Source organism: Pygocentrus nattereri, chromosome 7 (genome assembly GCF_015220715.1).
Source record: "Pygocentrus nattereri isolate fPygNat1 chromosome 7, fPygNat1.pri, whole genome shotgun sequence".
NCBI lineage: Eukaryota > Metazoa > Chordata > Actinopteri > Characiformes > Serrasalmidae > Pygocentrus > Pygocentrus nattereri.
In genome coordinates, this window is record NC_051217.1 from 19083775 (window position 1) to 19098109 (window position 14335).

The 14335-nt window shown below is 39.5% G+C and overlaps 1 protein-coding gene across 3 annotated transcripts; it reads left to right on the forward strand.

Moving 5' to 3' along the window:
• The first annotated feature begins 176 nt into the window (after window positions 1-176).
• On the forward strand, window positions 177-13600 carry c7h19orf47 (chromosome 7 C19orf47 homolog). 3 transcript variants are annotated; one of them, XM_017708047.2, is made up of 8 exons: window positions 177-259; window positions 2613-2700; window positions 3295-3409; window positions 5047-5128; window positions 7053-7166; window positions 7426-7572; window positions 8523-8599; window positions 10702-13600. In XM_017708047.2, exons 1-8 carry the CDS (start codon window positions 199-201, stop codon window positions 11254-11256), a joined length of 1239 nt encoding a protein of 412 aa, XP_017563536.1. In that variant the 5' UTR covers window positions 177-198; the 3' UTR covers window positions 11257-13600. The 3 variants fall into 3 exon arrangements, with proteins under 3 accessions (XP_017563536.1, XP_017563537.1, XP_017563538.1); XM_017708048.2 differs by lacking the exon at window positions 177-259 and adding an exon at window positions 361-523; XM_017708049.2 differs by lacking the exon at window positions 177-259 and adding an exon at window positions 2369-2391.
• Window positions 13601-14335: the final 735 nt, after the last annotated feature.

The following is a 14335-nucleotide window of genomic DNA, read 5'->3' on the forward strand; positions in this document are numbered from 1 at the left end:
CACACGTTTTATTCTTCTTACCGAAACTAAAAGCTTAACCAGCGAACACAAACCTACACGGAACAAAAATATCCACAAACACGTGTTTTCGGCCGTCCTAATCTCTTCGATCACGGAGGGAACCCCGGGCGGAGAACCGTCCGACGTGACGTCGCGCTCGGAAAATTTCGTTCTTCCGATTCCTTCCGAACATCAGGGATGTTGCGTCACGACGGAGCGTTTTTCTTTTTTTCCACGAAGATGGCGTCCGTGACAACAGGTGAGAGAAAGAAATGAGCTCCGAGCGGCTCTGGGGTCGGGGTTAATGACATTGAATCGGTGTAAATCATGACCAGAATCTTTAGTCTTGCCCCCGGTGATGAGGACGCCTGGAGAACAGGGCATACAGCGCACGTTTTGTGTGTGATAGCGAGGGCAGATGCTAAGCTAAGCTAGCGAAGCTCTCTCCGTGTGCGCCGATTGACTGCCGACGGAACCGGCGATGAGTTCCCTGCCCTAACTTTACTCCCTCAACCAGGCTGAGGTCGGTTCAACGTTCTCCGGTATCTTGTTCGAATTTCCCCGTGCCACTTTAAATGCTGCAGCAGTTACTATTATAACGCCCCGGGCGGTAGACTGTAACTTGCTCCATTTAAGGTGGAACGGGACAATTCGAATAAGAAGCCGCTTCAGCTTCATTCTAACTTCGTTTTCTGAGAGGTCTGGTTATTTATAGCAGCGGGTTCGGCTCGCTGATGTGTAGTAAACCCCTTAATGCATTTCCAGGAGTATTTTCTTAGGCTAATGATACTAGTATGTTGATATTTTACCGCGTTTGGAAAGCAACCAAGGACACGAGAAACGTTACACGTTGAGCATTTGGCAACCATGGTTTTGTTCAGGGTAGCGTCGTTAAGTGTGTGAGTTCAAGTGATCCATGACTACTAACAAGTACATGGTTGAACTGTAATGTCTCGGTTTTTCCTGATTTTGAATGAGCATCGGCATCAAAGCCCTGGTGTTCAAGCAGCTCTCCCTAATGGGACCTGTGGTTAAGGGGACAGAGGGTCAGTTTTAGAGAAAATTGATTTATTTACATAAACAAAGGAAGGCTACCCATATGGAAATCTGTTATAAAGTCATATATGTACATGTATCATAAACAAAATAAAGGATTAGGCATGTATTCATGTGGTGTTCACACGTCTAAGTATAAAATACTGGACATATTCTTCATACATGGAACAAAAACTTATATTCCACCTACATATGATGTGTGTATGAATTTCTTTTCCATATATGTTTCAACAGATGTGCTAATATTATGCAAACATATGACTGAAATTTATTTTCCATTTGAAAATATTTAATTTGATTTATATGTCCATATATGACACAATCTAAAGGGATGTAAGGAGAATTCATATATACTAAGGTGTCACATTTTTTAAATCCATATGTTGCCATATATATCAGATTTCCTTATGGGGAAAATGTGTTAATCTGCTATCTAGTGATACTATCTCCACCTACCTCACATTGAGGTTAGGCATGTCATGAAAGTCTGTGCAACCCAAAAGCTTTTTAGCTTCATAGCACTACTGCTAATTTAAAGGAGCCGGTATTCTAACATTTTGTCCTCCTGCACCAACTTGTGTTTTTAATATTAACTCATACTTACTCAGTGTATTGTACAGTCTGTTGTATTGTCCAGCTCAGTAAAGCAACTGACCCCTGGATAAAGGTGAATTAGGCTACCAAAGTGTTCTGCTTATTCTTTTAATGCTGGGAACATTTCCTGATAGGGTGATTTAGGTTGTTAGTTCATCCTACATGTACATTTCAATGCTGGTAGTATTTTTTTGACGGGGTGCTTTAGGCTGTTAAAATGTCATACCTACAGTTTAATGGAGGGTGCTGCCTATAATTATGTGCTATTGTAGGACATTTAGACAGAATAGCACAATTTGTCAAAACACTGGCTTAACACACTGTTTGTCTTGGCAGAACAAATACATGTGGAGTAAAGGGAAAGTTCTGTAAATTAGCCACACCTCTAAATGGCAATCTTAGGTGTTGTGCCCTTTACATATGCTCCTGGGTGTGTAAGAGTCAAGCTCATTTTTGTATTGCTGCTCTGACTAAACCAGCCCAGCTTGCTAGCATACTACTTTGACACTTTTATCAGCTGACTAGATTATCTGTGATTGTGTTATTTGTCAGGATACCCACCACAAGATTCAAAGCAGAGCACAGATTAGTCTCTGCAGCTCCATTCAGAAGTGTGTGAGCTGCCTTGGGAGATTCTCCTGTGCAGCTGACCTACGACTGGCTTTTGCGAGTCTGATGGTCTGATTTAAAATCGGAGACTGGATTACAGGGGTGTCAGATTTGTGGCCCTCCTGGACTGAGGTGAGGTTTGACACTTGTGCTGAACTTCAAAGACTGAAGCTGTCCAGCCTCATTCACAGTCCATAGAGTTCATTTGTGTTTCAAACGAATGGCATTCTGAAGACTTTAGGTATTTTAACGCCTCACTCTAGGGAGCATGCTCAGAAAAGTTCATGAGCACGCTGCCTATGATGGTTTGAACAGTTGTTCAGATTTTTTTTAACTCTCCTTTTCTTCCTTAGCCACTTCAGAGTGGATCCAGTTTTTTAAAGATGCAGGAATCCCACCTGGCCTGGCTGTTAACTATGCTGTGTCTTTTGTAGACAACAGGTAAGTACCTCCTCTTAACAGTATCAATTACAGACCTTATCCTGGCATTGACTAATACATGCATTAAGCTGCTACCCTGCGTTCACACCACTAATGAAACACCTGCTTGTTAATGTAAGAGTTGTTTTTAGGCACTACTTATTTTTGCTGTATCAAGATATTGAATCAAGGATGGGTTTTGACTGATGTTGCAAACTGATATTTGTATTTAGTATACTGTTTACTTAATTGTAATCTTTGCATTTTACTAATTTTGTAGCTTTTGTATGCCTATAGAAGTACATTATAAGCTACGTGATGATAATTTAGCTAGATGTAGTCCTAATTTCATGCATTGGCAGATATATATACAAAAATACCAGCTTCAGCCAAGAGTTCCCATAATAGGGACACAACCACATAGATTTGAATTATCAGTCTGAATTGTTACATCCTTAATCTTTATATAGCTTACAGGTGTGGGGTGTTTTTTGAGGGGAAGATCCTTGTAATAAGCAAAAACCTAGAGCCACATTGCAAACAGTGTGTAGTTCCTCTTGAATCATTTGTTCTGTGGTTGTTTGATTGTAAACAACGACTCTTTGCTCTGTTCAGAATTCAGAAAAACATGCTGATGGATCTCAGCAAGGAGATCATGATGGATTTGGGCATTACAGTCATCGGGGACATCATAGCCATTCTCAAACATGCCAAGCATGTCTACAGACAGGTGGGCAAAGCATCTGATGGCTGGAGCAAAATGAACAGTATTTGTGTTTAAAATCCATTTGTTTTCTCACATTTGGCGGCCATAAATAGTATCTCAACGATAATTGGAATTCTACAGATATCGCTTCTGTATTAGATCACAAAATTATATATACAGCTTTAATTTTTCCAATCCAAGCTCAAAAAGGCATTTGTTAAAACCAGCTCTGCATTTAATATAGACAATATAGTATATGACAGAATTTTTCAGGCTTGTTAGACCACAACTTTGTGGAGATTTGTATGAGAACCCAAGAATTTGACAAAACAAAAGATTTGTTGACCTCCTTTGGGTTGTTGGGCATTTTCATCACTCTCAAACAGATCAGACTCTCAAACAGAGTTACAGATCAGAAAGTTGGGTAGAATAATACAGTATAAAGGCCAAGAACAGTCAGTATTTAGACTGCATCATAATAGGGAGATGGTGTGACTCTACAGGAGATGTGTTTGCCAAGCCCTACTTTTCAGACTGTGCCTCTATGATTCACTGCAGCCTTATCCCACTTGGGAGAAAGATATACTGGAAGCCTATAACTTTGGCTAAAATTATGTTGAGCCTGCTTGGCCTAATATTTTTGTGTTACAGGCAATGTGGCACATCCTAAAATTTCTACATGCCCTGCAAAATACCATTCATATCCAGTACAAATCACCATTTTGTAAATACGCAAAGCAGTGACAATACAGTGTCTTTCCCTGTGGTCTTAATTCATCAAAAACAGTATATGAGCTTTGACAGATGTTAATATGGCTTAAATGTCATGCACTATAAATTAGGGCTGCATGATAAATCGTATTTTTATTATACTAAGTTTCCATGATAAACACATTGTTAAGAGCAGCATTGATGGAGAAGTACAAGCTTTACTTAAACACAGCACAGGAGAAACATCAAGTCAATGCCAGCACAAACTGTTCACGGCCTAATGAGTGCTTCTCTACGCTGGGATTGAACCCCTTCAGCTAAATGGCCAATTGCAAAACTCACATGCACAGCAAAGCTCTCCATCCTGAACTACAAACATGTAAAAATTAATAAATGGATAAATAAGATAAAATAGTTATACGTTCTTGTGCACCTGTATGAAAATGCATATTTATGTGTTTCTGTAGCGTTTATAATAAAAGCTGTAATGGTACTGCTGAATGTTTCTCAGTCTTTAAGTGCAGAAAAAAGTGGTTTCAGTTCTCATGTAAGCAGCTGTTAGTATTTCTTTTTGTTTTGCACAGTGGAGAATGGTACTTTTGTAATTTTGTATTATGCTATGTGTTTGAAATTTCTGTTTATACATCCAAAGAAACATCTGTACTTGCATCACGTCCCGTTAGAGGCACTCCTATTATAATAAAAACGCATTGTTTCTCATATGGTCGTCATGATATTTGACAGCTTTATTGATCATCACATTTTATGTCAGTATCATACAGCCCTACTGTAAATGAACACAAACCCATTTCACTTTGCGATAACTCTGCCTACTTTGTGTCTCCAACGTTCGCACCGCCTCATGTCACCGGAAATCGGCAGCTATTGTTGAAAATTAATTCTACTGTAAATGAACACAGACCCATTTCTTTCCTGTGTTTTTTGTGTAGGACATGTGCAAAATGGCCACTGAAGCCATTTCCTCTGGCCAGACCAGTGTTCAGGCTGAGCTGAGACGCACTGCCAACACTCGTGAGTATTTCATGTTGACAAAACCTGACTCTCCCGGAATCAATGCAGTTCTGATACTGAATAATATTTTAGAATGTAAATGAATGCCTTGTTATTTTTATTTGCTTAGAATTATAAACCAGTAGTGTTGGATTGATGTGAAAATTTTGGCGGGGGCTACAGTTATTGCATGATCTCCTCTTTCCATGAACATGCTATGTATTGACTGGGGTTCAATCCCCCGCCTGGGTACGCACCCTACAACATACCAATAAGAGTCCTTGGGCAAGACTCCTAACGCTACCTTTGCCTACCTGTGTAAAGCAATCAAATTGTAAGTCAAATGCCATAAATGTAAATGTATACTGGCTCCACCATGTTAGATCTGAACTCACATTTGTATTTCTTCATTTTCCATCACGCTGAGTGAACACAGTGGACACAGCACTAGGAGATATGTGACTCAGCAGTGTCTTTCCCCAGAGCACAGAGTCACAGCATGCTGACTGTGTAACTGCTTAAAGAAGCTGTGTTTTCCAGTGCTGCAGTATAAAGCACATTTTTGTCATTGAAATCAGCAAAATATGGCCCTGCACTGTTTGTTTTTGGTACCACAGTAATTTTTTAGTACCAGAATACCAGACAACCCTATAACGCAAATAGGATAATATGCATGTTGCTTCTATTTGGGTGCTTTTGAAGCCTTTGAACATGCTGTGTGGATGACGGTTTTTTTTTTTTTTTTGGTGTTTTATGTAGTACTTTTGGCAGCAAAATCAGAACCAGTCTTGGATGTGTTTGTTCTGTCTGAAACATTTTGCGCTGTTTAATCCAGGGCCTGATGTTTTCAATTTCCCTTGTTGACGACCTTTCATTTGTGTCATTTTGTGTGAAAGCGGCCATTATATACACTTTATTCATGTTTCACCATTGAGGAAAAAGCAGAAGCATATGTTCAGCAAAAATTATGGTTGTCCCAACATCTAAATATACACTTTTTCAGTATTTAGTGTGTTCATGCTTTGCCTTTATTACAGCTTACATTCTTTTTAGGCGACTCACTTTCAGTGTTTCAGAGAAATCTGTAGGGATATTTTTCCACACCTTCAAAGTCTTTGGTTTTATATGTTCTGCTTCTCATGTCCCACATATTCCCAAAAAACATGGTGATGTTGAGGTCTGGACTCTGGGGTGGTCAGTCAGTTGTTCTCAGAACACCAGCACCTTCTTTGATTGCAAATGTTTTATTTTAGTCTATTTCTTTTTCTCAGTAAAGGCTTCTTGGCAGCTACACATCCTTTCAGACCTATAGAAGTGAGTTGTCTTCTCACATGGGAAGGATAGATAGAAACACCTGTTATACAAATGGATTATCTTAAATCTAATTTCCTGAAAAATCAGTAGCTTGTACTTAATGGCTTTTTGACAGGAAATTAAATATATTAAGCAGTTTTGCAAATTATACCATCAGGCTTTTACAGTAGCTCTGTCACTTAAACCCCAGTACATTTTATAGAGATGCTAGTTGAGTTAGTATTTTTTTTTCTTCTGTAAGATGGTTTGTATGTCTCGTATGCTGCTTTAGAAACAAGTGTTTATAGAGGGTAAGTTTTGCTGCTACACTTAGTAAACAAATCTACATCCTGGGACCAGAACAGAACATCATGGAAAACCACTTTCAAGTGCTCACAGTGATTGTTTTTGTTTGTATGGAATGAAATGAGACTTTTTTAAACAATATTTTGGTCCACAACTGAATACACAAGTTGAAATGTTGCACTGGGGAGAAAAAAAAAACACATCTTTCATAGTTGATGGAAAAATTCCATGATGTAAATGTAAATGACTTTCCAGTTCCCTGGTTATGACTTTGAGATTAGCTCTGTGCTTTTGTCAGTAATTAAGAGTGTGTTGTTGTGGTTGCTCAACTGCTCTCCTCTTTTAGCTGCCACACGCATGATTGCCAATGCCTTGAGTCGGGACTCCCCACCGAGCACGCCCGCCCGTCGCTCTGACAACCGCCTCTCTGTGACAGTCTCCAACAACAGTGCCAAAGCGGGTACCTCTCTTCTCACACTAGCATCCCTTCTTGTTGCCTCTGCTGTCACCATGTCATCGGGTGTTAGCCTACTGTGAATGTTTATTTCTCAGTGAGCACGAATGTCTTAGGCACAGATTACAGCAGTGTGACTGGGAGACATCTGCTTGATGCCCACACCTCCCTGGTTTTCACACCTTTTTTTCATTTCTCACTGTTCAGCCTTTTCCTTTCGTGTTTGTTTGTTTTTACTTTAATTTCTCTCCTTTTTCTTGTTTAGTCGTCAGTCAGCCTGCAGATGAAGAAAACAGCTCACCGGTGAAGCGTCGGCGAGTCACAGCAGAAATGGAGGGGAAGTATATCATCAATATGCCAAAGGGCACCACTGCCCGCACCCGCCGCATTTTGGCCCAGCAAGCCAAAAAAGGTGCGTAGAGATTAATTAGCATAAATGCAGGCTTCGGCAGATTTGGATCTTACAAACATGATGGGATATGTTCTTCTTGAGCCTTGGATACACTGTTGGAAGTCCCAACGGATTATAAAAGATTTAGTATTTCACACTTTCCAACTGATTTCTGCAAACGTTTGCTTCCTGAACTGCATCAAACGCACGCAACTGTGCTTGCACCTAAAACTTGGTTCATTAAAATTGTTCACTGCACACACAAATGTCTATGAGGCATTTTTCTTTATTTACCTGCTGCATTTAGCTTTTTGTGCTCTCTGTTTTTTGGCTGTTGTAGGAATCTGTTTGGGTTGAGTCACTGACCAGTATATACTATTAGATTATGCTCATAAACACGTTTGATCTACACCTACTGATCTGACACTCGATCGGGAGGCAAAAAATTCAGAGACTGTGCCCCTCACACACTACTCTTTTTTTTTTCTTTTTTTTTTTTTTTTTTTCTTTTTCTTTTTTTATCCCAACTGTCAACTCCAATTGCCCCAAAATCTGTAAACTAAAGCCAACCAGCTCAGACTTGGCCAGATTGAAAATCTGGGCAAAAGTCCTGTAGTGTATCCCAGCTTTACCCAGCTTTATGTGCTCTACCAGAGGTATGAAACTGGGTAAAATCCAGGCCATAGTTCAAAAGAGATCAGCCTTTTCCCTTTTCTTGATACTGAATTTAGCTCTTAAAGGTCTTAATTAGCCAGTCCGTGGAATTGGTGGTGTTTTAATGAGACAGAACACCAAGCTGTGCCCTGGAATGAACCTACTTTGACACTTTCAAACCAAATGACTGGAAGAACATTGCATTTGGTATGCCTGCTTTTTAAGAAGACATTATATAAAATGTCTTACACAGTGAACTGATATGACTGTGATAGAGCTACATTTTCTGAAATCTTTCTCATTTGTTCTGTTTACAGCCAAGAGCCTGAAGCGCACTTCTGTGTTTGAGAGGTTGGGGTCAGAGTCTAAGTCTGATGCTGCTACAGCCAATAAGGTGAAAGTTAAATATAATAATAATAATAATAATTTTTATTTATATAGCACATTTCATGCAGTGACAGCTCCAGGTTTACAGACAGGTGATGTAACATAGTTGTACAAGAAATCATTAGTATTTATTTAGAATCAGAAGAAAACAAAACATATCAAATTGCAAGATAAACACCACAAAATGTAGAGTTTTAATTAAATGCTAAGTTAAAAAGATCCATTTTTAGGTGCTTCTTAAAAGTGAGCACTGAGCTTGAGTGTCTAATAAAAGGTGCAATTGAGTTCCACAGTTTAGAAGCATAATAACTGAGAGAGTCTCTCCGTGTTTTCTGTGTTTTACAGAGGGTATGTGTAGAAGGCCACTATCTGCAGATCTTAGATTAAATGCTGGAACATAGACAGACACTGTGATGGAAGCAGGTGCTTTAAGGTTATTATGAGCTTTAAAAGCTAGTAGCAGAACAGGCAGCCAGTGCAGTCCTTTCCAAACCAGAGTGATGTGACCTCTCTTCTTTTTTTTGTTCTTCTTTTGTTCTTGTTAGGATGCTGCTGCATGTTGTACGAGTTGTAAGGGATGTGTAGTCTTCTTAGGAAGTCCAGTTAGAAGAGCATTACAGTGATCAAGTCTGCTTGTAACAAAAGCATGAACAAGTTTCTCTGTCACTCTAAGACAGAAAAGGCCTAACTTTAGTGATATTTCTCAAATGATAAAAAGTGGCTTTAGTGACCATGTTTACATGCAGGATACAACAGAGGGATACAAAAAAATGTATTTATTTTTTCCTCACTGTTGCGGCGCCCTACTGGTGACATCCCATATAACTAAGAACAATGCATGGCCATGAGTTATTAGGCTGTGGCAATGAGAATTGTTGCGGCCACAACTAAGGCATGGAAACAAGATCATGCCAACTAAGTCATGGCCAAGCATTAGGATCTCTTTCCTACACCTTATGAAGTTGTGGCCATGAATTAATTACCTTGTTTTCACCCCTTATTAAGTTGTGGCCATGCAATATTTTTATTTATACAGGATGTCACCAGGGGGGCTCCATACATTTGACTGTAATTTGTCTGTCAGTTCTTTATGGCTTTTGGAATTAACCTTGCCAAAGCTTGGCTGGGTTGATTGCTGTAGGACTGCAACTAAATTATTTCAATAATCAGTTACTTTTGGCTTAATTAATCAATTAGGGTGCTTTAAATTTGAGTTAACCACTTAAACTCCTTGGAACCACCGGTGATTCCAAAACGCACATTGTCATTCTTCAGAACTTTCATATTTCATAAGATACCTTCAGAAGCTGGGTGTCGTATGAGGCTGTAACTCTTCTTTCCAGTTAAATAGATGATGTCATTTTAAACCCTTATAATAAAAGAAGGTGCACTCACTACTTTTTTTTGTCTACTGAAAGTTGACCCATTTTTCCACAAATCTGGGAAACTGTAAACAGATGGTGTCTCTTCAGTGATCTGCTCTGTAAAAATTATTTTTATAAAATAATACAAAGAGTGTTTATACAAAGATTTTTGGCTTTCAGCAGTAAATTGTAAACATATAGCAATGTGTAGATCATAAAACACACTTTCTGTGAATTTGAGCTTTTAAAAAAAATAAATATATATTATAAGTTGATTCACGTAGTCACGTAATAGGTCACGTAAACGGTCACGTAAATTCAGATGGAGAAATCAAAATATACCTTGGAGAATAAGAGGTTAATATAACTTAAAGGATGTAAGAAGTCACTTATTGTACTAACTTGTGTTAACTCACTCATTACAAGTATGATTCATTCATATTTTGAGATAAAACACCATTAAAAAAAAATTTTTTGCTCACAATGAACTGTTCAGTTACATCTCCTACTTTTTCCTCCCCATCACAATTCTGCCATCATTCCAGGTTCTGTCTGTGTAGTGACCAGGTGCATCAATTGAATTTTATAATATAATTCAGCTTAACTAAACAACTTTAATTTTATCATTGCCACCCTATATTGCAGTGATTCTGAAAGCACATTCTTTTCTGACCATGTTCCTTTCTTGTTTTTCTCACCTTTGTTTCCATCCTACCTCCCCCCCTACTCCCCTTTCCCTCTGCAGCAGGTAACAGGAGTGTTCAGTCGACTGGGCAAAGTAGACGACGATGAGGAAGCTGAAAAGAAGGTGGGAGACGGTGCTAGTGGTGATGGGGAAGAAGACAGCGACGGTGAAGGCTCAGTGTTGCAGTACGCTGGCGTCCTTAAACGACCCCCACCACCTTCCAAAAAAGAGCCTGTTGCACAAAAATCTGAAACGGCCGCCATGTACCGCCTGGGCAACAAATTCAAAACTACCCCTCCATCAGAGAGCACTCCGCCTACACCCTCCTCTACCTCCTCTGGCCAGGAGGGGGTGCCCAAGCTGAGTGTGATGCAGAGGCTGGGTAAGGCTCCATCAGCCAGCTCCGGTCCTGCCACCTCCAGTCCTGTAGCTGGCCAGTCAGCAGATACGCAGGATAGCCGTGTCACCAGCAGCAGAAGCAAAGCTCAGGGAAGCTTTGCTTTAGCCAGCCCCAAAGTTAGCAGTAGCACAGGGACAGGCAGGGACTGTCACGGGGCTCAGATGGACGCTGGGACAGTCAGTGTCTTCAAGAGACTGGGCGCTAAGAAGACCTAATGCACAAAAATAAACCTCCTAAACACTCCTTCCCTCTGAATGGTTTATCCCTACAAAATCCCACATTCAGGGCTTAGAATACCTACGGTAAAGGAGTAGGAAGGAATCACACTTTCCCTCAGCGTAAGTGGACTGGAAAGTCTGTATGTGCCTTCACAGTCCTGTTTATTTGCAGTGTTATTCCGATGTGGGTGAAAATGCCGGGAAGACAATATACAGACTTTGCATGTCCTCTTGGTGCTTATAGGAATGATATGCACCCTTACCTCTCGCTAAACCCCGTCTAGGGCTGCACAGTATGGTTGAAATACTTACATTGCGATTATACTCCTGGCTATTTTGATTGGAGTATGCTTTGCAGCATGTAACACCCATATGGGTGTACCGTTAAAGGGGAATTCCACCATTTTTATTTTTTTATGTTTCTATGTCATTCAATCATTGAGATGTAAACTGTCATTGAGTAGTCTGTGGTTAAATACTTCGCTGTAGAGAAACTTGTTAACTCTGATTGCTTTGTAGTAGTGATGATAGGAGCCAGGGGCACAACGTCTACATTGTAGACATTTACTATTCAAAATGACCAGCGAACCTACATGTGTCTGGAGTTCTTATATGTTGATAATGGTAAAATAGTGGTAAATGTGAAAGAATGTTTTCTGTGGGGACTGTTTTGCCCTGTGGTGTCCTACATATACCTCTTTTAATATGAATGAGTTTTAAAAAAATGTTGTATGCCAAAAACAGTGTCAGGCACCAAGCAGTGTATTCGTAACCATTTCATATAATGAAATGAGCTTTTTAAGAGCTAGCTTTATTAGCATCAGATCTGTGGTTCCTGTCTCCATCACTGTAAACAGCTCTGACTCTCTATGTCGTCTTAGAATTGTGAATTTCATTTCACACCACTCTGACTTTCTTTGCATCTTAAACAGCATTTGTGAATTTTATTATGCAGAAATTTGGTGGAGCTCCCCTGACATGATTAAAACGGGCCTTTATTATTTTGGCAAATATGTCAGAATTGGTCAGGATGTTCACAGCATACACTGAAAACAGTGATACATTTGAGGGCTTATATAATGTCGAATGCAAAAAATTTGAGCGCCCCCTGGTCAAATTTCGTTTTGTTGATTTTCTAAGTAAAAGTAAGGTAACGCATCGTCTACAGGAAACACATGTTAATGCACAATTACTATTTATTCACTGAATTTATCATATTGGAGAGAAAAAAGATGAAATGTGCCCTGTGCAAAAGTTATGGCTATAACTTTATCATTTTTATACTTTTTATTTCCAGTTTGTTAAACTTGGCAAATAAGTAGAAATTGTGCACTTTGTTAGAGAATTAACCAAATGTCATTTGTCCAGAGCTGTTCAAGCTTTTGCATATCACTATTACAATCACAATTAATGATCAGTATATTGTGCAGCCCTTTCACCTTCCCGTACCTCTGTAATCACACCCTGCCTTTGAGAGCTACTCTCCACTCCTATAAAGGAGTCCCTTGTGTTTTTCTACTGCAGTTTTTTTGTACAGCATGTCACCAAGCATCGAATGCCCTAGAAGTGGGTGACCTGCCACTTCCTTTCGCTGACTAACCTTTCACGTGAAAGAGTGAGCAGCATATACCCACAAACACCTCCGACTCCAGATGCCTCACTTGTGACGCTGTCTAAAAGGGAAAAGGATCCTTTCTCATCTACGCCTAAGTGTTCAGTGACCCTTCCCTGTGTACCCAAAACAAATAAAAAAAGACTAAGTGGTTCAAATGATATACGAACCTGATATTTCTCTCAAGGCACCTACTGACCTCAACAATTACTTTCCTAACGAAGAAACTTAGCGTGCATGTTTTAAGGCCCACTGTTAGTCAGTTTTTCCCTTTTATAAGATGCCAGCTGCTGGAATGGTGCTGTTAAGTGCTACGTAGATGGAATGAGTGAGCAAGGTGTCAACTCCCCCTGCTGGGAGATTGGACAGTGTTGCCAGGCAACACACATGGCGATGGACCCTTGAGTGCCGTTGTTTTTCAACCCCCCTTCGTGGCCAATGTTTAAAAACAGCGACTCATGCATTTCAACCACAACACTTTCTGACCACACTATTATATCAGGTACATGACATTTACCTGGTCCCACTCACCTTGTTGTTTTTCCTTTTTTTATATTATTATTTTAATTTGTAATGTCTTTGAAGTAGATCCTTGTTGCACTGTACAGAATTAAGGATTGTGGCAGAAGGGAAAGATGTTTGTTGGATTGTTTTATAAAATAAGTTCCCAGTTTGTCTTTGGAAGTGATTGAGCATAAAATGGGAGAGCAAAAAAAACTTTTCATAAAATTTGAGTCTTTTTTTTTAGTAGTATTTTTTGACTCTTGCTCTTAATACAGTTGTTAATTATTGTGATTTTTAAGGCCTTTTTCTATGACTGGTCTTCTGCAGACTCCACTTGGCTTTGGCTTGGCATGTTTATTTCAAAGAGGTTAAAGTAATCAGAGTTTAATGAATACATCACTGTTGTCGGACCAAAATCTCCAGAACGGTAATTTTTAACAGAAGAATGAAAAAACATACTTTCCATTTAATGCATTTTAGGCCGTTTCTGTTCGGCCATTCATCATGAAATTTACATGAAAGGTAAAGGACAAGTTTTTTCACATTGTGTCAAAAACTGAAAAATGTCAGACATGGAGATAAAAGGTTCTGTCTGTCAGCGCTGATATAAAACTTGTCCACGAGGACAGGTTGCTGAATTTACAAGAAAAGAAATGCTGTTTATCCTCTTGCTGCTGCTGCTGCTTATGACAAATTTCACTGACCACTGTGCCAAACAGAAAAGCTGAATAAGAAAGTTCTGAGTGTAAGCAAACAAATCAGTGCTGTTCTCCCTGTAAGTCCTGCAGTTTCCACATTTGCAGCTTTTTTTTTCTCTGCAAGATCCCATCATTTTCATGCTCAGCTCACACTCAGTTGTACATACAAGCAGGAGAAGGTAAAAAATGAGGCTTCTTTTATGCTGACTGCAGTTATCTCCTAGATAATGGGCTAACAAGAGCACCTGTCTAGTGTGGAGCA